This window comes from Dermochelys coriacea, chromosome 8 (assembly GCF_009764565.3).
Source record: "Dermochelys coriacea isolate rDerCor1 chromosome 8, rDerCor1.pri.v4, whole genome shotgun sequence".
Classification (NCBI taxonomy): Eukaryota; Metazoa; Chordata; order Testudines; family Dermochelyidae; genus Dermochelys; species Dermochelys coriacea.
The window spans coordinates 22,407,525-22,432,727 of NC_050075.1; the positions used below are offsets into that span (position 1 = coordinate 22,407,525).

Here is a 25,203-nt window from a genome sequence, read left to right on the forward strand (position 1 = left end):
TTCCCAGGCTCATCTTTTGAAGGTGTTGTGCGGGTTTCTGTTGAGGACGAGGACCAAAGAGGTCAGATATGGAGTGATTGTTTTGTGAAAAGTGTTTGCCCTGGGTGATACAGTGTTATCATTTTTCAGCATGAGTTCATTCGAGAGGGCAGTGATTGTCTTGTTTCACCCACAAAGTTGTTATTGGGGCATTTAGTGCACTGGATGAGGTACACTACATGTTGTAATAGGCATGTGTAGGACCCATGGATTTTGAAAGATGTATTGCAAGTTGTATTAAGCATCATACAGGTCAGTGGAGATATGTCTGCAGATTTTGAATCTATTATTGTCGCAGGGTCTGGTGATGCTTTGAATTGGTGGTGTAACACTGGCAGACCAGGTTCCAGCTCAGGCTAAAGGCCCAGGGGGCCTCACTGAACACTCAGCAGGAAACCAGTCTGGCTCACGCGTGGGTTAGTATAGTTAAAATAGATATTAGTGTTGTTAGAATGTGTTTAGACTTTATGGAATGCTTGTAGGATGCTGCATGTATTAATCCTACTTATAATATCTGTATCCATTGGTAGAAAGTTATATTGAGTGTTTGCATTGTAAACCTCCATAATTATGTAACTCAGAAGTTCTCAAACTGTGGTCCATGGATCACCAGTGGTCTGTGAGCTCCATTCAGGTGGTCTGCGGATAGTTCCCTCTAAGGTGCACTCCTGGGCAGCCGCACATGAGAGAATGAAGGGCCATCCACCTAATTAATGGAGTTGCGCAGGCGTGCCTGGACCCTGGAGAAGATGCACATGTAACGTGAGGTGGTGGCCTTGGGGGAAATAGGGGGTAGGCAGGAAGGGGCATTGGGGTGAGAAGAGAGGGTGGGGGGAATTTGGGATGTACAGGGCTGCGGTGGCCAGAGAAAGAGCTGACTTTCCCCAGCTCCAGGGCTGTGGCTGCCAGGGAGAGATGGCCCTCCTTCCCAGCCTCAGCTCTGTGGCTGCTGTAGTGGGGGAGAGATGCCTCTCCTTCCCAGCCCCAGCTCAGGGGCTGCTGCGGTGGGGGAGAGAGGGAGAGACCCCCCTTCTTCCCAGCGTGAGCTCGGGGGCTTCCACAGCAGGGGAGAGAAGGAGAGATACTCTTCCTTCCCACCCCCAGCTCGGGAACTGCTGCAGCAGGGGAGAGGGCACATCCATCGCATTAGAAAGGTAAGACTAGTGATATTAAAATATGAATTGTGTGCTTTTATTTGTAAAACAAAAAATGAATTATTATTAAGTTTTTTATATATATAGTGCTTTTATACAAAGTGCTTTATAATAGTTTGCTAATGATACAAACAACATTTGGAAAGATCATTTAGTGATCCGCTGAGACTCTCAGCAATTTTCAAGTGGTCTGCGGGGAAAAAAAGTTTGAGAACCACTGATGTAACCCACCACACAGGAAAAGAAGTGTTAATTAAGGTAAAGTGCTCATCCTGCACACAAGATGGCCCACTGAAGGCAAATGAGACATTGTGTAGCATCAAAGGACAGAGACCTTATTGGCTGTATTCCTAACTCCCTCCAGGAAGGGGAGGCCTGCACATGAACTCATATCCTCAGCTTGCATTCTGAGGTTGAGGGGATAAAAATCCTTGACAAGGAGAAACTGGAATCTTTATGCTGTCTGGACTCTGAGGGGCAAATTTTCCTAAACGTAAGCAAGAGGTTGCATGCTGCTGGCATGGGTTAGCCATAAAGGACAAATAGAGCTGCTTATTAGAGAAGCTTACATTATCTTTTTAAATCTGAGAGTGCAATTCATTTGTGTGTGTGTTTCCTGTTTTAACCTTCTAGATAACTCTCTTATTTCTTTTCCTAGTTAATGAATTTTTAGTTAGTTTACTACAGGAGTTGCTACAGGAGTTGTCTTTGGTTTGAGATCTGAGTACAAATGACCGGGGGTATGTGACTGGTCCTTTGGGACTGGGAGTAACCTGAATATTGCTGTCATTTTTGGTGTAAGGTGATCGTCTATCACATAGTCCAGCTTGCCTGGGTGTCAAGATAGTCTGGGATGCCCAAGAGAATTGTCTGTGACTCCATGGTAAGACTGTTCTAGTGTTTTAGGAGTTCACACTTGTTTCTGGGTTGGTCAAATCTAATTAAAGAACGTATCACCAGCTTGGGGTGTCTGCCCTGCTTTTTGACAGTCTGCCCTGAGGTTGCAACTCTTGGTTGTGAGCCACTCCAGACAGCGCGGCAGGTGGGTCCTGGTCTGTGGGGAGCTTGCTTCTGATGATGAGCTTGGCAAGGCTGGGGGTTGTTTAAAGGCCAGAAAAGGGTGCTTGGCAAAGATTTCTTTCAGGATGTGTTCCCCATCATGTATGGATTATAATTTCTTAATACTAACCTGTAAGGATTCCAATGTGGGGTGATAGGTGACAACTATGGGTGTGCAGTGGGAGATTTTTTTTCCTTTATAGAAGCAGGTCATCTCAGGATAGTTGGGTGGCCTGTTCCATAATGAGATCTACTTCTCTGGTGGAATGTCTTAGGTGAAAGCGGTTTCAAGTGTGTTAAAATGTATATCCTGGACTTTCTCCTCAGAGCATAGTCTGTGGTATCTGAATATCTGGCTGTAGATAACAGATTTCTTGGTGTGTTTAGAATGGTTACTGGATCTGAGAAGATAAGTGTGGTGATCTGTGGGTTTCTTGTAAATAGTTGTCTAGAGGGTTCCATTGTTGAAGCTGATTGTGGTACCCAGGAGGTTGATGCTGGTGTGGGAGAGAGGTTGATGAATGGGTGGTGGTTGTTGAAGTTGTAGAAATCTATGAGGGAATATAGGTCATGTGTCCAGATGATGAAAATGTCATCGATATATCTTAGGCATACCACTGGTTTCATGGTATATTTGTTTAGAAATTCTTTCTCCAGGTGACTCATGAAGAGGTTAGCATATTGGGGAGACATCCTAGTATCCATGGCTGTTCCCATGGTTTGGGCAAAGTATTTGTTGTTGAATGTAAAATTGTTATGGGTGAGGATGAAATGGATGAGTTTGGAAATGTGTTTGGGGTGGATATCTGAGTGTTGTCCATTGTCTTGTAGATATTTGAGGCAGGCAGCTAGGCCATCATTGTGAGGGATGTTGGTGTATAGGGAGGTGCCATGGTGCCAAGGATGGTGTTCTGAGGAAGGTTGTTAATATTGAAGATTTTCTGGAGGAAGTTGCTTGTATCCTGCAGGAAACTGGCCTTTTGTGTCGTAAGTGGTTTGAGGATGGTTTCTATGAGTCCCAGTAGTCTTCAGTAAGAGTTCCATGGCCAGATATGATGGTTCTGCCTGGGTTCCCTTTTTTAAGAATCTAGGAAAGTCCCTGAGTGAATTGTGATGTGGTGTCTTTGAGTTCTTTATAGTAGGTTTTGTCAGAGAGTTGTCTGTTGGCCTCCTTGACATAGTCATCAAGGTTGAAGACCACAATGGTGTCCCCTTTGTCTGCTGGTTTGATGACTATCTGGTGCTTGGATTGTACAGCAGTCTTCTAAGTGGTGGCGAGATTGTGGTGGATGTGATTTTGTTAAGGATTTTCACACTCATTTTTTTTCCTGAAGCAATCAATATAATGAGGAAGTGTGTAGTTTTGTCCACTGTGATGTGTCCAGTCAGATTATTGGGTTTTTTTTATGACTATCAGTAAGGCCATGGTGGTAGTTGTGGGTGGTGTGTCTCTGTTGTGAAAGAATTCTTTTCAGTGGAGTAGGCAAGATAATTCTTCTATATCTCCACGTTAATATGGTATCAGGTTCTGTGGTCAGGCAGAAGTTCAGTCCCTGAGGGAGTACAGATAATTCAGTTCTGGTTAATGGTGGTCTTGATAAGTTGATGATGTTTGGGTGACATTTAGTGTCCGTGTGATGGATCCTGGTGTCATGATTTCTCCCAGAAGTGGTGTTCTGTGGGTTGCAGAGTTGTAGTTGGTTCTACTTCATATTTTTGTGTTGGATGCCTGTCATCAGGTTTTTTTTAAAGTTTTTTTGGGTTTCTTCCATGATCTGCAGGTAGGTTTCCTGATTTTTTCCTTCCAGTGTGTAGGAGTACATAATGATTTCTTGTTTACAGTGGTCCCTTATGGAGTATGTGAGGTGCAGGAGATGGTTCCTCAATTTTTCTGAAGTCCTCACAACACACCTTTCAAGATTTATGGGTCCTACTCCTGCCTGTCACAACATGTGGTGTTTCTCATCCAGATCACTAAATGCCCCAATAACCGCCATGTGGGTGAAACCTGACAATCACTATGTTCTCAAATGAACTCACACAGAAAAATTATAAAAGACAAAACCACCATATCACCCATGGGTGAACACTTTTCAGAAAATGATCACTCCATATCTGACCTCTCAGTCCTCGTCCTCAATGGAAACCTGAACAATACTTCAAAAGATGAGCCTGGGAACTTAAATTCATAACTTGTTAGACACTAAAAATCATGGGCTTCATAAAGACACTGGATTTATGGCTCATTAACAATGATCTATAACCCACTAACCCTCTTTTTTACTACAACTGCAGAGGTGTTAACTGCCCATGTCAGCTTGGATGGTCTCTTACAACATGTTAAACCCTTATGTTACACAATTTGTTCCAACTTGTATTTAGCTGTGACACTCTGAGAGCCATTTCCAGACCAGAAGAGCTCTGCGCAGCTTGAAAGCTTGGCTCTTCCACCAACAGAAGTTGGCCCAATAAAAGATATTATCTTACCCATCTTGTCTCTGTAACTTTGTTGACTGTTTCATTCTTCATCTATAAAGGAGATCGAGCATCACAGACTTAGACAATTGGATCAGCGGGATGAGGGAGGGACAGGAAGGTGGTGGTACTCTTGTTCACCAGTAGGTTGCGTTTGAGCTAGCTCCATCCCTTTGTTTTTCCCTCACAATGCCGGAGCCCAGCCCAAGTTGTCTAGCAGAGCCCATGGGCATGGTGAAACCCACCAAGGGGGAGCCAAGAGAACATATAGTATTATAATATGGACATCTGCATTTGAATGTCCCTGCATTTCACTGCATGCTGACTCAATTATTACAACATTTTCTATTTTACAAGCATCAGAAGCATCTGAGATATGAAAGCAAAGCCAGAGAGTTCACACACAATTTTGGGTGTTTCCCACTCAACTGATTTCCATTGGCTCTCTTCTTTACGTCCCACATTTGGCCTTTGGTAGGGCAACGGTATATATAAACTCTGTGTCCTCTCCTGACCGGTGGCCTAATGACATTAGTTGCTCTCTGTGTCCTGTTGTTTTGAAAGGGCATTTGCAGCCTTTTCCTGTCACACTTTAGATTGGTAATATTATACCCAGCCTCTCTGGGCCAAGCATCACATTGCAGCAGCTGGTTAAGCTGGTTAAACTCTTGGAGATCACACTGGTTATAATCCATGACTCACACAAACACATACAATTGTGAATGAGGAAGACGCTCTGAATATTTTTTTTACCTTAAAATTCAGTGGGCTCCTGGGTCAGTATGGCCTGCAGGGCCACTTGGCATGTTCCAAATAGAGCAAAGAATATATATATCACTGAATCTTGAGGTATCAGAAGTTCACATGAGATGGACCCAGAGACATAACAGCTTCTTGCCCCTTTGTTTTGGATAAACCAGGAAATTTCACTGCTTTTCACTAGCACAGGAGAAAAAAAATCTCTTTACAATACCCTACTTATCCTATTGCCTCTAGTACTTCTTCTGTGTCTGCCAGGCATTCCATATAACACTTCATTTCTCTGGGGTTTACAACTCATTCATAGCAAACTGGTTTTGCCTGAAGCATGAATAAAAGGGAAAAGTTTGTTTTTAATTAACAAAACATTTTGTTTTATAAATGAGTTTGACTGTGCTTTCTTAAGTTACATAAATGCACAAACAAGAGGTCTGACCACTGTCAACTACTTTTCTTTCCTTGTATAACTCAAACGTTTTTATTTAAAAAAGAGACGTGGCAACCAATTAGCTTGTAATGTTGTTGTATAACCACTCGACATACATAAGAAGTATATATAATACCACATTATATATGATTAACTCTTTTGCCTCAACATAACATGCAAATGGCACATCCTAAACTCCAGGAATTGAGTATTTTTAATGCAGCCATGTGGTTTATTTCTAAGGGGAGGAAAACAACAATCATAACTATAATAACTGGCTCTTCTCTATTGCTCTCCATCTGAAGATCTCAAAGCACTTTGCAAACTTTCGTTAATTAATTCTCATACTGATCCTGTGAGGTAGGGAAGTATCATTATTCCCATGTTACAGGTGAAAAAAATGAGGCACAGAATAGTAAATGACTTGTCCAGAATCACAGCTTTAATCACTCGCAGAGCTGGGAATGCAGAAGCTCTGACTCCCAGTCATGTAATCTAATGCATACTTCCTCATTCAGGAATCAATCCAGATCTCATTCAAATCAATGGAAAGACTTCATGTGGAGAGATGTAACTTAAAAAGAAATCCACTCAGCATATGCTTTATCTAGCTTTCCTTCTATGGATTCTTCTATGCATTTACACCAGAACACTAATTATGTATTAGATGTCCTTATGGGCTAGACGTTTAAAAAATGTAGATATCTGTGTTATAGCCCATGTCTGATCAATCATGCTAACTGTACGCTTTCATGTTTAAAAAAAAAATCACACACACACACACACACACACACACACAGAGTGTTAAATATAAAACTATATTCTGGCTTTAAATCAACAATTTGAGGGAAATTCAGATGCAAGGTTAAAACTTTATAATTAGCTTATTCTTTGTGTCTAGGTATTGGAGCATACATAGAATATAAAAATCATACTTGGACTTGGTTCCCACTTTTGTGCATCAAATTCTTCCATAAATCACAGGCAATTTGTGAAGCTTCCAGCACTGCTCTCCTCACTGGCCATGCTTGCCCTGTGGTGTCATTCTGTATATCTAGAATTTAGGGGTGGTGGTGGTAGCACAGTCCAGTTCATAGAGCACAGGACTAGGAGCTGAGAGACCTGAGTCTGTCAGCAACTCTCCATGTGACCTTGAATTTCAATTTCCCTCTCAAAAAGAAAAGGAGTACTTGTGGCACCTTAGAGACTAACAAATTTATTAGAGCATAAGCTTTCGTGAGCTACAGCTCACTTCATCGGATGCATTATGCTCTAATAAATTTGTTAGTCTCTAAGGTGCCACAAGTACTCCTTTTCTTTTTGCGAATACAGACTAACACGGCTGCTACTCTGAAACCTGAAATTTCCCTCTCTGTGTCTCTTCCCATCTTTAAAATGAGGACAACCCTTCCTTTGTGAAACCCTTTGAGATCTATGCATGAAAAGTACTACAGAAGTGCCAACCATTATTATGCTCTCTCAGACAGAAGTGGCTCCGTCCTGCTCCTTGCCCAGCTGCCAGGGAAAGTGGCCGAATGCGTGTGTGGGGAGGCGCAGGGAGAGAAGGACAGAGTTCTGTGCCCCAGGCTGGGCACAGGGCGGGAGGGGTCACTAGGCAGGGGAGGCACATGGGGTGGTCATGTGTCCTCCCCTTTAGCTTGCTGGTGCCCCTCCAGTATGGGAAGTCACCAGTCATCTATGCTACCCACCATCACTTTACTGGTGTGTTGACATAGTTTTTTGTTTGTAGACCACTCAAAATAACTTGTACTATTTTGTAAAATGACCATTGCCAAATCTTTCTTTTTCTTGTTTTTAGTACATGGAATAGTGCCTAAAGTATGTGCTCTACGAGAGCTAAACAGTGGTTGGAAATAGTCCTTCCTTTGAAACAGCAGTGTGAAGACAAAGTTCAACAGCTACACATTTTTATTGTTGATGGCCTCAAACAACAATACATTTATATTAATCCATTTAGAGAAATACAACCATGATGCACTCCACCTAGATCAGTACATAACCCTTCTTTGCATAATCAGCTTATGCACATAAGTATCATATGGTCTCATCTGAGCATTTTAATAGGATTTGGGGATCTGGGCCCCATAGTTTGCATGTGCTGCTACTCTGATCAATTTCACATCGGTTAATTTAGCTGCCTGCACTGCCAGGCAGTGCTTTTTCCCCCTCGTAATCCTTGTGAATATGTGAAGTTAGAATGTTCATGAGATTTTGGTCCAGTGATAAATTATTTCTGAAAGAGCTTTTAGTGTGGTCAGCAAAATGTAAGCCAGAAAATTGTGCCTGCAACATGAAACCATTCACTGACAGAGAGAACACCACACATGCAATGCAGCACTGAGTTAGTGGCGACCTTTCAGTCCTCTTCATTCTTCACTTTGGGTCACTATGTACTCTGGTTATTGTGTATATTCAGCGGCTAGTCACATGGCTATGAACATTGCTGAGGGCCCCGTGCAAGCAATTCTAATGACGATGTGCATTTATATGCCAACAAGGTGCAACCCTCAGGCTCCTGGAACGCTGCCAATGCAGTCTGAGGTGCTGTAAAGTTTGGTCTCTCCAGTTTAAAGGACCAATCCTGCCAACATTTTTACTGTTGGGTATAATGTTTATTACCATGAATAGGCTGACTGAAGTCAGAAGGATTTCTCACAGCAGTCAGTGCTACAGCCAGTAATAAAGGATTTCAAAAGTTAGAGTATGTCATTAAAGCAGCACAATATGCCAGTATAGTCAAAGCAGCACAACCTACCAAGTGCAGATGCAATAAAATCAGTATAAATGTGGCTTATACCAGTAGGGTTTATTCCTGTACAGAAGGAAAATAACCTCTACTTACTGCTATAAGGCACTTTTATACATATAACTTTATCCACACTAGGGTTGTACCTGTATAACTTTTTTGGTAAAAAAAAAAAAATCACACCACAAGCAACAAATTATCTCAGTACAACACTGTGCATAGAGCAGGCCTTAGTAAATAGCTGGCCTTATCTCTTTGAATTGATTGTATTCTGTTTTCTGACCTGAAGCGGCATGTAACTAATGGACATTTTTATTCTTTTTTCTGCTTTTGTCCTGTTTCTGTCGAACATATCGATTGAGAGAAGGTGAGGGGAGTTGCTTTTCTATCTGCCGGAGACCCTCAGGGCTCAGCTCAGCCCAGCCAGCTTTTTGCTGTGAACTTTATGGAATAAGATAAACGTAGAAAAGCACGACTGGAGAGTCATCCGTTTGCTGTCGCACCAAAACGCAGCGGTGAGGGGACAGCATTGCCTTACGTCATTGATGTGAGATTCAAACAAAGGGATTTGCTCATCCCCGGAGAGCTCTCTTTAACATTATTGGGGGTTATCATCAACGTTATTCACAACCCAGCCAGGGCCCAAAGGTGTGACACAGGCCCCAACGTCAGAGCAGCTCTAGGAGGAGTTGGAAATTATATGAGTTAGGCCAGTGTTGTGCCCAGATGATTTGATTTTGGGGCTGCCTTCCTCCCACCCCATGGGAAGTGTTTTGCCCCCTGCCCTGGCTGCCCAGGAAGAGCTGTTCTGAGTGTTCTCCATCCCAAAACCCCAAGGGTTCTCTCAGTGGGAGCTATCCTGCGCCCCAGAGGGAAGAGCTCTGCCCCCTGCAATGAGAAACGCTCTGCTGCCTGGCTTCCACACAGGGCTTGGCTTTGGCTCTGGTGGATTGCAGGGCTGTCATGGCAGGGGATTGGGGAGTGAGGTGAAGCAGGGCCCCTCCTAAGGAAGGGGCCGATGGGAGGTGCTGTGGGGCTAAGTACCTGAATGGGGGATGCTCTGGGGTGGGGGCAGGACTGGCCCCTTGGGGGAGGCTTTTGAAGAAGGGATGTGCCTTTTGGGGGTGCTCTTGGGGAGGCTGTCGGGGGGGTCCTATCCCCTGGGGTGCGGGTCTCGAGGGGGGAGGATCCCTCGGGTGAACAATTACCAACCCTCCAGGTTTGTCCTGGAGTCTCTCGGAATTAAAGATTAATCTTTAATTAAAGATGATATCACGTGATGAAACCTCCAGGAAGAAGTCCAACCAAAACTGGCACCCCTATTTGGGGGAAGTACTTGTGGCACCTTAGAGACTAACAAATTTATTAGAGCATAAGCTTTCGTGAGCTACAGCTCACTTCATCGGATGCATTTGATGCATCCGATGAAGTGAGCTGTAGCTCACGAAAGCTTATGCTCTAATAAATTTGTTAGTCTATTTGGGGGAGGTGCTCTGTGGAGGGCTGCTCCTTGCGGGGGGGGGGGGGGGTCCTGCCCCCTTGGGGACGCACAGAACAGGGACAGGCCAGGAACCTCGGGACAGCGACCCCCAGGGGACAGGACCCGGCCCCTCCCCGGGCTCTGATGCGGCGGCGGGCGGGGGGCCGTTCCCACAGGCGGGCCGGCTAAGATCCCCTCCTCCCCGCTCTGCCGCCAGTGCCGGCTTCTGCAGCCGGCCGGGTCGTGGCTCCGCCCCGCGGTGCGGCCCGGCTCCGCCCCGCCGGCTTCCCGGCTCCTCGCTGCTCTAGGCTCGCCGCATGCTTGGTGCCGCCGCTGCCGGAGCTGGAAGATGGCGGAGCCGGCGCCAGACTGCAGCGCGCTGCTGGACGAGGAGCTCTCCTCCTTCGTGTTCAGCTATCTCACTGACAGCCAGGTACCAGGGCAGGGAGCCCCGCCCAGGCACCGGGGAGCCGCGGAGCAGGGAGCCCTGCATCCCGTGCACTGCGGGCAAGGAGCCCGGATCCCCCATGCACCGGGGAGCCCTGCATCCCATGCACCGGGATCAGGGGGGCCGCGAGGTGCAGGGAGCTCGGAACCCCTATGCACCGGGGACAGGGAGCCCTACTTTCCATGCACCAGACAGAGGGAAATACAGGGGTGCAGAAGCCCCGCTCCCCCGCATGGACTGAGGACCGGGGAGTCGGGGGTGCAGAAACACCGGTTTCTCCATGTACCACGGATGGGGCAGTCCTGGTTCCTCGCATACAGCAGAGGGCGAGGGAAGTCTGCGGGTGCAGGAAGCCCTAACTCCCCCTCTACGCCAGGGAGGGGGAGGTTGGGGGTGCAGGGACTCATGATCCCTCCATGCACCAGGCAGGCAGAGGGGGGGATCCAGGGGGCTGCACGCGGCTGCTGCAGTCCCAGTGGGAGAAGCATGGGAGGGTGCAGCCGGCAGCCCTGACTGACGGGGGTGCGCGTGCAAAGCCCCCCGCGCAGCAGTGGGGGACCTGGCACCGGGGAGGCTGCTACGCTGCGCTCCCGAGGAGGCTCGAGCCCTGGTTCGGGGCAAAGCTCGCGGCGCCCGAGCACTTTCAGCACCACTCACACGTGGACTCCTGGGTGCTGCTGCCAGACACCTTCCCTATGCACAGCAGCCCGGCCGGGCTGGACACACTGGGGGAGGGGACGATCAAGGCACAAGGGCCCTACCTGGGCTCAATCAATCCGTCTTTGCAGGGTTATTGTGTGTGACTGGGCGGGGGGGGGCAGTCTGAGGAAGTGTAGTTGTTGGGGGAGGGGGTGACAGCGCTGGGGGGATCCGGTTGTGTGGGAGGAAGTGATAGTGTGTGTGGGGGGGGGGGAAATGCTGGGAAGGAACAGTCTAGCTCATGAAAGCTTATGCTCAAATAAATTGGTTAGTCTCTAAGGTGCCACAAGTCCTCCTTTTCTTTTTGCGAATACAGACTCACACGGTTGCTACTCTGAAATCTAGTCACAGTGGTTCTCAAACTTTTGCATTGGTGGCCTCTTTCACACAGCAAGCCTCTGAGTGCGACCCCCACGTCTTATACATTAAAAACACATTTTTTTATATTTGACACTATGATAAATGCTGGAGGCAAAGCGGGGTTTGGGGTGGAGGCTGATAGCTCCCCCCCGGCTTAATAACCTCACGACCCCCGGAGTGGTCACGACCCCCAGTTTGAGAACCCCTGTGGGTGCAGAGTTCCTTAAAGTTGTCGGGTTAATGTATCGATTCCTGCTCACCCCCCATCTTCCCAAGTGTGTTTCCTTTCTTCTTCTTCTTCAGACAAGTGGGTGAAAGAAGGTGGGGGAGGAAGGGGTAAGAGGGGAATTGGTTGTTGCCTCGTTGGCTTCTCCCATCCAAACAAACAGCCTGGCCTGAATGCTAGGGCTGGCATTTGGTAGATGAATTAAACGTTGTGGTTGCCCCTGGGCGGTCCTCCAGAGATATGGTGGTGATGGGGTTGTGTGGTGTGGGGGCAGATAAGAATTGGACTGTGCGGATGAGTCATGCTGTGTGTCAGTTACATGTATGCAGACTAAGATCTGGGGGATGCAGTGAGAGGGGTCTTACTGTTGCAAATAAGCGACTTAAAAACCTGGATCAGCTCCTTTTTGGACGGAGCAGGATATTAAAATCAGATTGAGTCTCCTTGGCAGCTTCTGCATGATCACGAGAGGGTGCGTGCTAGATATATCAGAGGCTGCATGCTTTTCCATTTTGGGGGGTGGTGGAAAGGGGCTAAATAATAAACATTGCAATAGCTGAAACTGACTGATCTGGAGCACAACCACACATTTTGCAGCCAGATTTATGTGCCCGGAGCCTGTTGCAAATCTAAAGAGTTTTGTATAGTTACTTATAAGCCCCCGCCAACACACCCTCAGTCTCATAATCACAGATTACAAAACAGCTTTGATTGTGGATCTGCCACATAAATGCCAGCCCTTCTTCTCTCCCTGGTTTATTTGTTTTGACTGCAGGAGATGGGGAAGAATTGCTGTTTGGATTCATAACAAATAATAGTTGAAGACTTAGTAAATCTCATTTGCCCCCGGTGCATGTGCCAGACAGAACTAGGCTGGTCTTGCCACAAGCTAGATTGATGTGGTCTCTGTGCCTTCTGAAGCATACACCAGCACTGGAGATTTCCAGTTTGGCATGGGACATGGGCAGTGGGGATGTGTGTGTGGCAACTTTCATTATTAACTGCAAGCTGCTGACAGTTTGATTATAGATGAAGGGTCAGAAAAGGTGAGAAGTGGGGGGAGGACATTTTATAAACAGAGTTTGTATTTTCTGGTTGGAAGGATTTATTTTTACCAGGGGAATTAGTGATGAGGAAACACTGGAGAATATGAGATTGTATAGATAGATGTCATTCTTCAAAAACAAAGTATTTCAGAAAGGTTACAATCTGTAAAAGTGTGGTTTCTCTCTATGCAGGTGAAAGGTCTTGGGTATGATACCCAGTAATAAAATGCATCTTTTCTGCTTGTCTAACATGAAATAAATAATTATATTATATGCTGTGCATGCACTTTGACAGCTGAAGTTTTTGCATTTTAAATTCCAATCTAAAAATGCTATTCCAATAAGAATCTTTCCCCCCTTCTTTTTTATATCCTGATGCAGACATTTTTGAGAGTTTGTATGTTTGTTGCAACACCACCATATTGTGAATATTTTCTGCAAAGTTTCGAACTGTGAAATGGCTTGTGATGAAATAAGAGTGTTTTTTCCATGACATTTCTTGAAATAATATTTTCTGAGTTTGCAGCTTTCTTTCATATATAACATACACAGTAGTTTAATAGTAGCACTATGTACATACATAGTGTTATAGCTAATCTGTCATCTGTTGTGTGCGTAATGTTAACAGCAGCAAATAGATCTTTGCAGACTGCGCAGGTTTCCTCAGAAGTGTTATGCAATCTGTGTTGGTTATAGGGTATGTATGGAAGGTGCTTTTGTTAATTTCATTTTGCTTCTTTGCCCCACATGTATAGTAGGGTTAAAGTCCCAGCATGTGATTTGTTTGAGAAATGATTGAAGTTGTAAGTGTGTGTTGTGCTTGTACCTTAACCTCTGATGAAACTGCAGTGAAGGCTCTGGTCACATGCTTTGCTTATAACTATAAAAGGGAGGCGGTTCCTAGGCTCGCCTCTGACGTCTCTCCCCATTACTACTGTACTAGCCTGTGCTTACAACTGGCTTACTGAGTTCTCAATGAAGCCTGAAAGCTGCTCCTGCAAAGTCCCCAGTGTTCTACCACAGGATCAGATTATCCAAAGAGGCTAAAATGTCAGGAGGCCATGAGATCATGAATATTATCCGTTTCCTTCATGGAAATCCTGAAGGACTCCAGCTCTCCTCCATCATCCCCCCTTTTCCTTTCTTTTGCAGCAGTATTGCAGAAATTCACAGCAAGATGCTCAAAAGCGGTAGGTGATTAGTGGCCCAGCCCAGCTAAACAGACAAAATACCTGAGGGGCACAGTGCAAGTTTAACATGGTTATTTGAATCAGTCTCTTAATTATTCAGGATTGTACTGAGGGTGCATGCTAACCTCTATTTACATATGGAAGGTAATGATTATTCTCATGATAACTGCATTGCTACACAAAGAGAATAAAGGGTTTTCTTTTTATGTTTTACTTTCTTACCAAAATGGGCTTATTTTGCAAGTGACCTGAAATGTATGATTTATAGGCCAATTTAATGCATTCTGTGCTGCTCATTTAATCTTAAAAGGATAAAGACAATTGCAGCTAATTTGCCAAAGGTATCAGGTGTTGGAAGGGACCAGGCATAGTGGACAAAACCAGTCGGGTTATGGAATCTTTTCTGATTCTCTGGTATAAATAACAAGGCTCAGTCTGACTTTTCCATTTTTGACTTGTTTAAAAATTAGCATAGGAAAAAATAACACAGGCTGCTGCTTGGAGACGTTTAAAGATCACATGAACTGAAATACCTTATTCCCTATTTAGCTTCTCTGCACCTTCTTAACAGCTTAATTCATTAATGGGTGCAAAAGCACTTTGAGGTCCTCAGTTGAAAAGCAGTATAGCAACTTAATTATTATTGTTAATCATTAAGCAGTTTGCTCTTCTCCAGCTATTCCTCATAGCTCGAACCCATGTTCTACTTCTTGTGTGCTCCTCTTCTCAGTCTTGCTCAATAGCTGTTTATCAAAACTTTTTGTCTTGAGGCCTGGAGTAATAAGGCCAAGCCAAAGATGACCCTTCTTTGCACCTGGGTCAAGCATACCTTTTGTTGGACTGCATGCGGGTATGTTCTTTTGTAGTGTACGTCAGTGAAAAGAGGTGGGAAGAAGGGTCTGAGAATAGTAGCCATTTACAAGTCTAGAGAAGTGTTGTGATGATTACTGAATCTGAGTTTATCGAAGAGCAGACTGATACATCCAAAGCAGAATACAGACATTTTGGGAAGGTGGCCACTGCTTGGAGTTGCGGCAACAGCTTATATCTCAGTGCTGAATGTGAAAAATCCAGAGTACAGCTTGCTGCTGAATTTATCATTTTCAGTGATGAGGTACTAACTGCTAGGAGCAGAGGCAGAGAATTCCCACTGGCAGCTTGGGTGGGCATGCTGGAGACTGGTCCCTTTTCAGAACCTATGCGCAGGTCATCCCATTTTCAAGCCTTGCTTTTCTGGCAATTTGTGTTTACTATTCATAGTAGGAATCCACTGGTTGCATCCTGGTGTGTGTTTGGGGTTTTGTCTGTGTTGCACCAGCACATTCCTTTCCTTGTTTCATCCTGTGATTCAAAGGCATGTACCCCACAGGTGAATAATTAAGGTCTTAACCTGCTGTCTCTAGCAAAGGGAACTTTTATCACACATCATAGGTGCTGGAACTAGGAGTGCTGGGGGTGCTGCCACACCTCCTTGCTTGAGGTGGTTTCCATTACATGCAGGATTTATGGTTTAGTTCAATGGGTCTCATCAGCACCCCCACTATAAAAATTGTTCCAGCATGCCTGCCCACATTAACCTTTCCAGTGTCAAAAGCCGCTTTATAGTAAGAAATTCTACTTCTTCTAGGGTTTCGTTTGACAACCTGATGGGGGTAAAAATGCACTGACATCCTCCCTCCCCCAAACTCCCCAGCTGATTTCCAGAAGAACCTCTTCTTTCCCTTAAGGAGACTGGCTTTAAACCGCTGAGCCTCGAACCTGACATTGCTGGGTTGTTGAGTTGCATGATAGCACTGTATGGCATAGTCTCTGCCATGCACATATTCCCCTTTCCTTGGCCCAATGGGTGACTCCTGCTATTTTGAGCTAATTGGAGGGTTAGGCTGGAAGCGAGTTGCTGTGCTTTTTATGTGACTGTTCTGCTGACTAGCAGGCATCCATCTTTTGTGTTCCTCACAGTGGAAGACATTGAGGTTTCATACATTGCCCTTTGGTTTCCTTCAGTTAAATTAGGGACTGGCCCAAGAGCATTCTGTCATGTGGCAGTTGGCATTCGTGTTCCAGGCTAGCAGAGACAGAAGGCAGGGAAGGAGCATTCCATGACACTTAACAGTGACCTTCTGGGCAACACACAGACTAGGATTAATGGGCTCACCAGTGGGCAGGATTCACCCCACCGTGGCTGGAGGGAGGGTGGCTCTGACATGAGGGCATTATGACTTGTGTTGGTGAAATGGGGAAATTGCAGAAGACCCTGATCTTCAGCAGGACCTCTAGAGTGTGGTGTTTTTACTTCACTCAGTAAACCAAGATAGGTGCTCATTTGGCTTTCCCCTCTGCTCTGGACCAGTCTTCAATGAGCGTAAAGATTTGAAACTAACTCAGAGTCCCGTGGTCCTTTGGAAGGCAGGGGGAAGAGTGCAGGAATTCTGATGGGAGTGTCTGTGTGCAAAGTGCCACTGCAGTGAAACTTGTATTTTCACCACGGTGCCACTTTCGGGTTGTGAATTTAGTGCCAGATTGACAGCCTGGGAGGCTGAATCCCTCTGTTCACCATAGAGCAGGTACAGCAGCAGGGCATGTGTTCCCTGGAAGGACTGCCTTTAGGGTAGAGACCATAGCTCATGCAGTTCTTCGCTTCTCTCTGAGATTGCCAACCAAGGAGCCAGACGTGATGAGATATGGATGCCTGTCTACAGAAATGTACCAGACTCCTTTCATATGCTCCACAGAACAGGCCTCTGTTGGTAAATGCTTTTGGTCAGAGGAATCCACTTTTCAGCTTCCGCTTCCATGGCGTAGCTGCGCTCCATGGCAACACTGTAGAGGCTTATGTTTCTCGTGATGATTTGGCAGAATAAAGTGATTTAACAGAGAGAGATGGCTTCTAAACCCTGTGAACTGCAGATTGCCAGGGAGCCAGCCTTGGAGCTGGCTTTTTGAACAGCACAGCTGACTATGGCACACAGCCTTGGCAACACAAGACATTTCTCTTCTCCTTAGCCACAGAGTACTCAATGGAACATGTGGTGCGTGTTCCACAGGGTTGTATTTTGGGTGGTGCGCTGATGCATGTATTGGGGAGAAGGTCCCTAAAATGGGGTCTGGTGAGCCAGGTTCTATGGTCTGAGCAACCATATCGCAAATGGCATTATAGTCACCGCATTTTTCCTTGTAAGTTTAAATGAATAGGAAGGACATTCCCCATCTTCTAGCCCAGGCTGCATGCTAGACAAATACCAGGTTGTAGAGGCTTAGAAGAGTGAGAGAGATTTTAAAAAATCGCTGAAGTTGTAGTGATAAAGACCGCTAACAGGCTAAAGTTAATGGGCCAAATCATCAATGGGTGTAAATAGTTTCATTGAAGCCGTGCCCATTAACACCAGCTGCGGATGTGATGCCAGACATTTCCTGAGTTTGTCACTACGTACTGGTAAGCTGGTTTGCTTTTCCACTTTTCTCTCAGCCTGGACTACGAAAAGACACAAATTACTATTTGTTTATTGTTTGTGTTGGGGTAGCATCCAGGATGTGGCAGGCATTTTATGCACGCACACCCATCGCTATGTCTATATCACCTTGTCCTTCAAGTGCTTATGATCTTGTCGGCTCCGCTCTTGCTCCTTGGCCATTTCACTTTGGGACTCGCATGCACCAGGTTACAATGATTTAAAAACAACAGCTTATTTACCTTAGAGTTGAAAAAGGGAAATCAAACCCTGCAAACATTTCTGTGGACCTTAGTTTCTGTAGAAGCTGAACAGGGTCAGGGCTTCCCCCCCACTCCCCTGTGCTTGCTTTGAATACCAGCATGTATGCAAGCAACTGTGGGAGCATGAACTTGGTCATAGCCCCGGGGCCAGGTGTGCTGGGTGGACCATCACCTTCCATTGTGGCTAGCATTTGGTTAGCACTTAGTGGGTGGAAGAGCTAGGATGTGGCTTGGCAGTGCTTCATTTATCCTCTCCCTGTTCTTTCCCCCTTGCCCCAAGATGGCACAGAAGTTTGCTGCTAACACTTCTTTTGTGCTTTCTACCTTCAAAATCCTTCAGCATTATAACCCAAGTGGCAGATCATTGCTTTGTGTGTGTGTGGGGGGGGGGAGTGGGGGTTGCAAGTCCACGTCTGAGGTATGGAGCGAATGAAGGAGCAGTAAGAGACAGGGACTGCTGGTGCATCTCGAACAGCTCTTTGAATCCCTTTCTGTGTCTCTGGATTCCCCTCCCAGGCAGTCAGAGCCAGAATCTTTCCTAGCCTTGGGAAGGGAAGCTAGAGTGGTTGAACATGACGCACATTTCCCTTCACACGTTGTGGAACAAGAGGCCCCTTGCTATTGCTGTGTGGAGCAGCAGAGAGGTAGAGGAGTCCCAGATGGCTGTGGCTGCTCGTCTCCCATCACAATGTAAGTGGGAGAAACTCTGGGGCATTGGGAACACTGATGTGACGCTTCCCCTGTGTTCCTCCTGGGACCCAACGACATATTCTTTACATAGCTGTTTTCCTTTGCTGCTGAGGGGAGCAATAAAAGGCAGCTTAGGATGAAAGCAGTGCCTCTAGCTCTTGCAATAAAATCATTGTGGGGAATTATATTTTAATTAGACGGACTTGCTAAATTCTCTCTCTGTCTTGCTCCTAAGCTGTGAACTTGCTCCCAGCAGCAGTACTGAGCATGCTGGAAGAAAAAGCCCCTTTCTGGGGAGAAAGCCTTTGCTGGTCAGGCAGCTCAGTTCTTGTTTCAGTTTGTGGAGTTCATTGCTGCTGCAGCTTCCAAATTTGTTATTCAAAAAGAGCTGCAAATAACCTATTAATCCCAGGCAGGGTGGCCATGCATTCTCCAGGCTAAGAGCCACCTTCACCTCCCCTGAGGAGCCCTAGTTTCCCTGCAGTTCAAGGGCAAGGAAATCCTGAAACTGACAGGACTCTCCAGGGGATCAGAATACCCCTGCCAAACCACAGGATCGGAGGTCCCTGTGTGTATCAAGCTAGTGTGGTCAGAGCAGTGTGCAGAGGAACACCATTGCTGAGATACATGCACACACCAGAAAGCCTATCACCATCAAATCAGGTTTCTTTTCAATCCCTGTATGGTGGTGTTTGCAAGTTTGCAAGTTGTCTGAGCATAACCTCCTGCTGCTCTGAGTCTGGGCCTGTTTCTGCTTTCACTTCTTCTGGTGTAAATGAGGCGTAACTCCACTAAAGTCAGTGGAGCTACATGGGTTATGTGAGCACAGGATCAAACCCTCTGTGAGTTGCTGTTGGGAAGAGGAAGTGTTGCTTGCTGTTGTTGCAGCTGGGCGGTTTTTTAACCTAGTTGAGTGCTTGGTGGTAGAAATTAGTTCTCAGGTTTGCATTATGAAAGTGAAAATGTAGCACTGAAATGTTGCAATAGGTGTTGCAGAGGGAGGATGCCATAGTGACTGCGCTTTTTGCATGCACAGGAGAGAATATCCAGGGCAGTATAATTGTCCATTACTGGAGCAGCTGGATTGGTTTCAAGCAAAAAGTGATTATGATTTCATCTAGCCACATATACAATAAGGTAACAGTAATAATCAGGCTATCCAGCTCCCATGATGCCCACTGAAGGCAAGTGCTGAGGGAGCCTTTGTTTTACATCTCCTTGGGAAGATAGCGTTTCTGCTAGGACTAAGAAAGAGCATTTCAAGGTGGACCCTGTAGACTCAGTAGGCTGCCTCTTTAATGAAGACAACACTGCAGTTTGCTCCATGTTATGCAAAGGAGATGTGGTCCTTTGGCTTTGGGCAAGTTGACAGTGCAACCCTAATTTGGGCAGTTTGATTGTACTAAATACATGCATTGGCAAAGCAATGGAAAATGTGCCGTTTTCTTAAGGCAATGCTGTTACCCTTCAACGAGGAAACCCACTACTGAGAGTAACATCTTTAGCCTTGGTTAATCATTTCGGTCTCTGAGCCTTGCATAGCCATCCTGGTTCCCATCACCATTTCCTCAGGGGACTCTCAGGCCACACCCACAGCAGGGGAGAGGGATTGCATAGTGACTTGTGCTCTACCAGCTGACAGAGCCCTTTCCTGCTGCATGAATGCTCTTCACCTGGCATCCAGCGAGGCTTCGGTGAACTTTGTTCCAGTCTGTTCTCCATGTTCCCTGAATTCTTGGGAATTGAACAGGGTGGATACTAACAGGCTGGGTTCTCCTTGTTTAAAGAGGGTGGATGTGACTTTCATAATCCTTTGGTTTTAAGCTGATTGAGGTTTGTGTTGAATTTCCTATTAAATTTCCTTTAAAAATGTACTGGCCACTCATGAACCATTGGCCCCCTTTAAACTATAGCTAGTTAGCTGCCTTCCTTTTCCAACCATCCTAGAGCTGACCAAGGGACCGCTCTAACAATTCCCTCTGATGGAGCTTTGTGTCATGCAAGAGGGATATGATCAAGTGGCCTACAGTTCAAATTAGGCCCAACATCTAGACTGTACTTTTACGAAGCATAAATAAATGCTCCCATAATTTTGTTTTACTAACATCTCAGTGACGACTTTTTCGCGGGATTTTTAAAACTTCCACTTGGCTCTTTCAAACTGCCTGGTCTTGTTTCATGGGGCCCAATCAGGGACTGAGGCTACAGGGTGCTCGATGCTGTACAAACATGGAGAGAAGCAACTGCCCTGCACTACAGAGCTTACAATTGAAGTTAGTGACAAGAAGCAACAGGTGCATGAGAGAAACTAATACGTTTGCTCTCTGTTCCTCCATCACATCCATATTGAAGGGGCAGCTGAGTGAAACTAGAGGCCTGGGGAAAGAAGCTGCAATGTTTATCACCAGACTATGAGTGCTCTGCGGGAAGCAATGGGGTGAATATGAGCTGGAGAGCTTATTTGCTGTCTAGTCTTCCCTGGTGCTCTCAGTGCCACATTGTCTCTGTTTCCTCCTCCTTCTCTCTCAGATTCTGTCTGCTTGTCTGTTGTTACTGATTATTGATTGTTCCTTTTCTCCATCCATCCTAGTTTTATTATGTTTGGGGGCCATATCTGTAGCTTCCGGCCTGGTTGTTCTTCGCGCTGGTTTTCCAGGTGTGCTTAGTGACACTGGCTCCTCTGCATTAGCCGTTATCTGCTCAGCATTTGCTTTGTTTCTCATGGGGTGTGTGTATGAATTTAGTGCTGGGGAAAGGTGCTGCATTGATAGACCTGTAGACTGAAGTCTACTGACGTCTTTATTGACCAGAGCAGGTATCATACAGACAGTACTGGTGAAAACTCCCTACACTGTCCCACCAATTCGACTGTAAGCTCCCCTGCCCAGATACCTTAGTTCCCTATTTGTTTGTAAGGCACCTAGCACACAGTGGGTGTTAAATACATAATGTCAATTAAGAAATGATCAACATCACCATGACCTAGAGGAATCTCACCTAGGGCTCAATGGAGAGTTCAGTCAGCATGGCCTTCTGTCCTCAAACTGCCAGTCTTGTGATTTGCCCTCTGTCTACGAGGTCCTAGATTGAAACCCACTAAACTCAGAAGACAGCATGTCTAGGTTAGAACAAAAGACTGGGAGCTTGGAGGCCTGGATCCTGTTCCCCTCTCCGATACTAGCTTGCTGTGATCAAATGGAAGATCATCTGAAAACACCATGTTATAATATATGCATGTATTTACTTTTTTGGAGGATACTATTGGCCATACGTTCAAAAGAGCCCATCTTCCCCATTGGTACCTAAATGAGGTGGGAAGATGTTCAGAGGTACTCAGCATCCAGAATCGGAATACTGAGCTCTTTTGAAAATAATAGAAACACAAAATCATAGAATCCTGGGACTGGAAGGGACCTCGAGATGTCATCTAGTCCAGTACTCTGCACTCAAGGCAGGACTAAGTATTATCAAGAACATCCCTGACAGATGTTTGTGTAACTTGCTCTTAAAAATCTCCAGTGATGGGGATGCCACAACCTCTCTTGGCAATTTATTCCACTGCTTAACCACCCTGACAGTTAAGAAGTTTTTCCTAATGCCCAACCTAAGCCACCCTTGCTGCAATTTAAGCCCATTGCTTCTTGTCCTATCCTTAGAGGTTAAGGAGAACAATTTTTCTCCTACCTCCTTGTAACAACTTTTATATACTTGAAAACTATTATCATTTCCCCTCTCAGTCTTCTCTTCTCCAGACTAAACAAATACAATTTTTTCAATCTTTCCTCATAGGTCATATTTTCTACAACTTTAATCATTTTGTTGCTCTCCTCTGGACTTTCTCCAATTTATCCACATCTTTCCTGAAATATGGCACCCAGAGCTGAACACAATACTCCAGTTGAGGCCTAATCAGTGCGGAGTAGAGCAGAAGAATGCCTTCTCGTGTCTTGCTTACAACACTCCGACTAATACATCCCAGAATGATGTGTGCTTTTTTTGCAACAGTGTTACACTGTTGACTCATATTTAGCTTGTGATCTACTATGACTCCCAGATCCCTTTCTGCAGTACTCTTTCCTAACCCATTTTGTATGCGTGCAACTGATTGTTCCTTCCTAAGTGGAGTACTTTGCATTTGTCCTTATTGAATTTCATCCTATTAACTTCAGATCGTTTCTCCACTTTGTCCAGATCATTTTGAATTATAATCCTACTCTCCAAAGCACTTGCAACCCCTTGCAATCCCAGTTTGGTATCGTCGGCAAACTTTATGAGTGCACTCTCTATTCCATTATCTAAATTATTGATGAAGATATTGAACAGAACCAGACCCAGAACTGATCCCTGCGGGACCCCACTCGTTATGTCCTTCCAGCATGACTGTGAACCACTCATAACTACGCTCTGGGAACCGTTTTCCAACTAGTTATGCACCTACCTTATAGTAGCTCTATTTAGGTTGTATTTCCCTGGTTTGTTTATGAGCAGATCATGTGAGACAGTATCACAAGCCTTATTAAAGTCAAGATATACCACATCTACCACTTCCGCCCATCTAAAAGGCTTGTTACCCTGTCAAAGAAAGCGATTAGGTTGGTTTGACACGATTTGTTCTTGACAAATCCATGATGGCTGTTACTTATCAGCTTATTAGCTTCTAGGTGTTTGCAAATTGATTGCTTAATTATTTGCTCCATTATCTTTCCGAGTACTGAAGTTAAGCTCACTGGTCTGTAATTTCTGGGCAGTTTGTTGAGCTGTGTAAAGGGGAGCTGGGCAATTTTGAAAAATCGGGTCCTGTGTTATTTCCATGCTTCGAAATTATTCTCATTGCTATTACCAGCAACATCAAGCATCCTAAATGGGGGCAGCAGATAAAAAACTGCCTTAAGGGGGAATTGCGGATTTATTTTTCAAATATCTAAATATAATTTGAGGCAAGAGTGCAAGTTTGGGGGGCCAACTGTTTTGTTACTATTTTATAGGCCAATGGGGATGAAATAATCATATTCAGAAATGCACAAGGAAAAACTGTGCTGTAGGATTAAATAACTTCACTTCCCTGCACCTCTCCAAGTTCTCTGCTTCAGCAGGGCTCTAATGAGAATGGTGGCTGTGACATCTCAGGATGATAAATTCCAGGGCATCAGAGCGGAGCCAGCAGGCGTGACATTTGGGGGTGGAAAGGGAAACAATAGTGAAGGCGAATGCCCTTTGTTGCCCTGGTATTTGTGGCACTGAGCACATTAAAAATACATTTCGCTCATTTAATGAAAAAATGTGCAGTTTGCCCTTTAAAACTGTGGGATGGAAAGAGTCTTGACGTGTGTGATTTCTATTAGTCAGAGATGGCTTCATAACATCTTGTTTGTGGCCCTTGCTTTACTGCACCACTTAGCTGAATTAGTTGAGTGGCCAGTGAAAGGAACTGGAATCCACTTTCATATCAGAAAGACAGGTCTATGGGAGCATCTGGAGTTCCAGTTCTATCTGAGACATGGTCACCCAGTGGAACATGGGATCGGTTGCTCCCGTTCCTTGAGTCTTGGTCACTCCGTCTGGAAGGAAAGCGTAAAAGTGGATGCAGCCTGAAGAAATAGATTGAACTCTGGTCTTTTTTGCCAGCTGGGCCATTAGGGTGGCCTGCAAACTCCATTCTTATTTCAGGTTAACAAGTCTATATGCACCCCATATGCAGATCCTGAGACACATACTTGGGCCAAATTCTGCCCTCAGATACACATGGAGAGCTCCTGTTGTCTTCAGTGGGAGCCACAAACAAGAACCTGCAGAGCACAGGATTTGACTCCATGTGTAGGTCAGTGTTGTGCAATCATCTCCCCAAATTGCACTGCAATATGCAGTTTCTCTCTTACATTATCTGGGGATTCTGCTATAGCAACATGCAGATGTAAAATCCTTTTGAAGTGTGAACCAAATGTCAGTGGAAAGATAACTCCCCATAGATGTGTAGTGTGGTCCCTGATTTAACCTGTGATCTCCCCGATCTGATTTACAAATGGGCTGGGCATCATGATTATATGGGTTGACCCTTCCTCTAGTGGGATCCTCCATTTGTGTATATCTGTGTTGCTGTCCTAAGAACATTGGATATGATGAACAGTGTGTGCTACATGATGAGTCTCTGTACCCATCTATTTATAACTGTATAGACAGAGACACCCACACGTGCCCCCTCCTTTTCAGAGCTGATATTCAAACCCAGGCATTCCTGCCATAGGCTCTGTTGCTCAGCTGAGCTGTTTGAAGTGCTAACTGATCTGACTTGTGATCCAGTCCCTGACTGGAACATGCATTGGATGTGGCTGCTGTATCTTTTCCACAGGGATGTGGAAGGTCCCTTAGCTACTTGACTTGTTATGCTCAGTGAATTTCTTATTGTTTCCTTTTCAAGACATGCCTTACTAAGGAAAAAATATGCCCAGAATTCTGCTGTGGGATGGAGGAGCTGCAGTACATATGTGGCATTGCCCACAGCACATGCTTCCCGAGCACTGGGCTTCTGCTGTTTGTATCCAGACTCGTTTTTTATCGTTAGCAAATGATTTACATTAGACATTCCCATGTTTAGTTTTTAGAGTCAGCAGTGCCAGTCAGCCCTAGGCTGCTGGACCCAGGAATGGTGCTGACAGCTGCTGTCATGCATGTGTG

At 45.3% G+C, this 25,203-nt stretch overlaps 1 protein-coding gene across 1 annotated transcript in view; it reads left to right on the plus strand.

Annotated features, from left to right (window-relative positions):
- Positions 1-10,448: 10,448 nt before the first annotated feature.
- Positions 10,449-25,203, plus strand: part of PPARGC1B (PPARG coactivator 1 beta) — a 91,542-nt gene continuing 76,787 nt past the window's right edge. Inside the window, exon 1 of the mRNA XM_038414880.2 lies at positions 10,449-10,593. Coding sequence (XP_038270808.1) covers positions 10,510-10,593 — 84 coding nt within the window. The 5' untranslated portion in view covers positions 10,449-10,509. The remainder of the gene's footprint in view (positions 10,594-25,203) is intronic.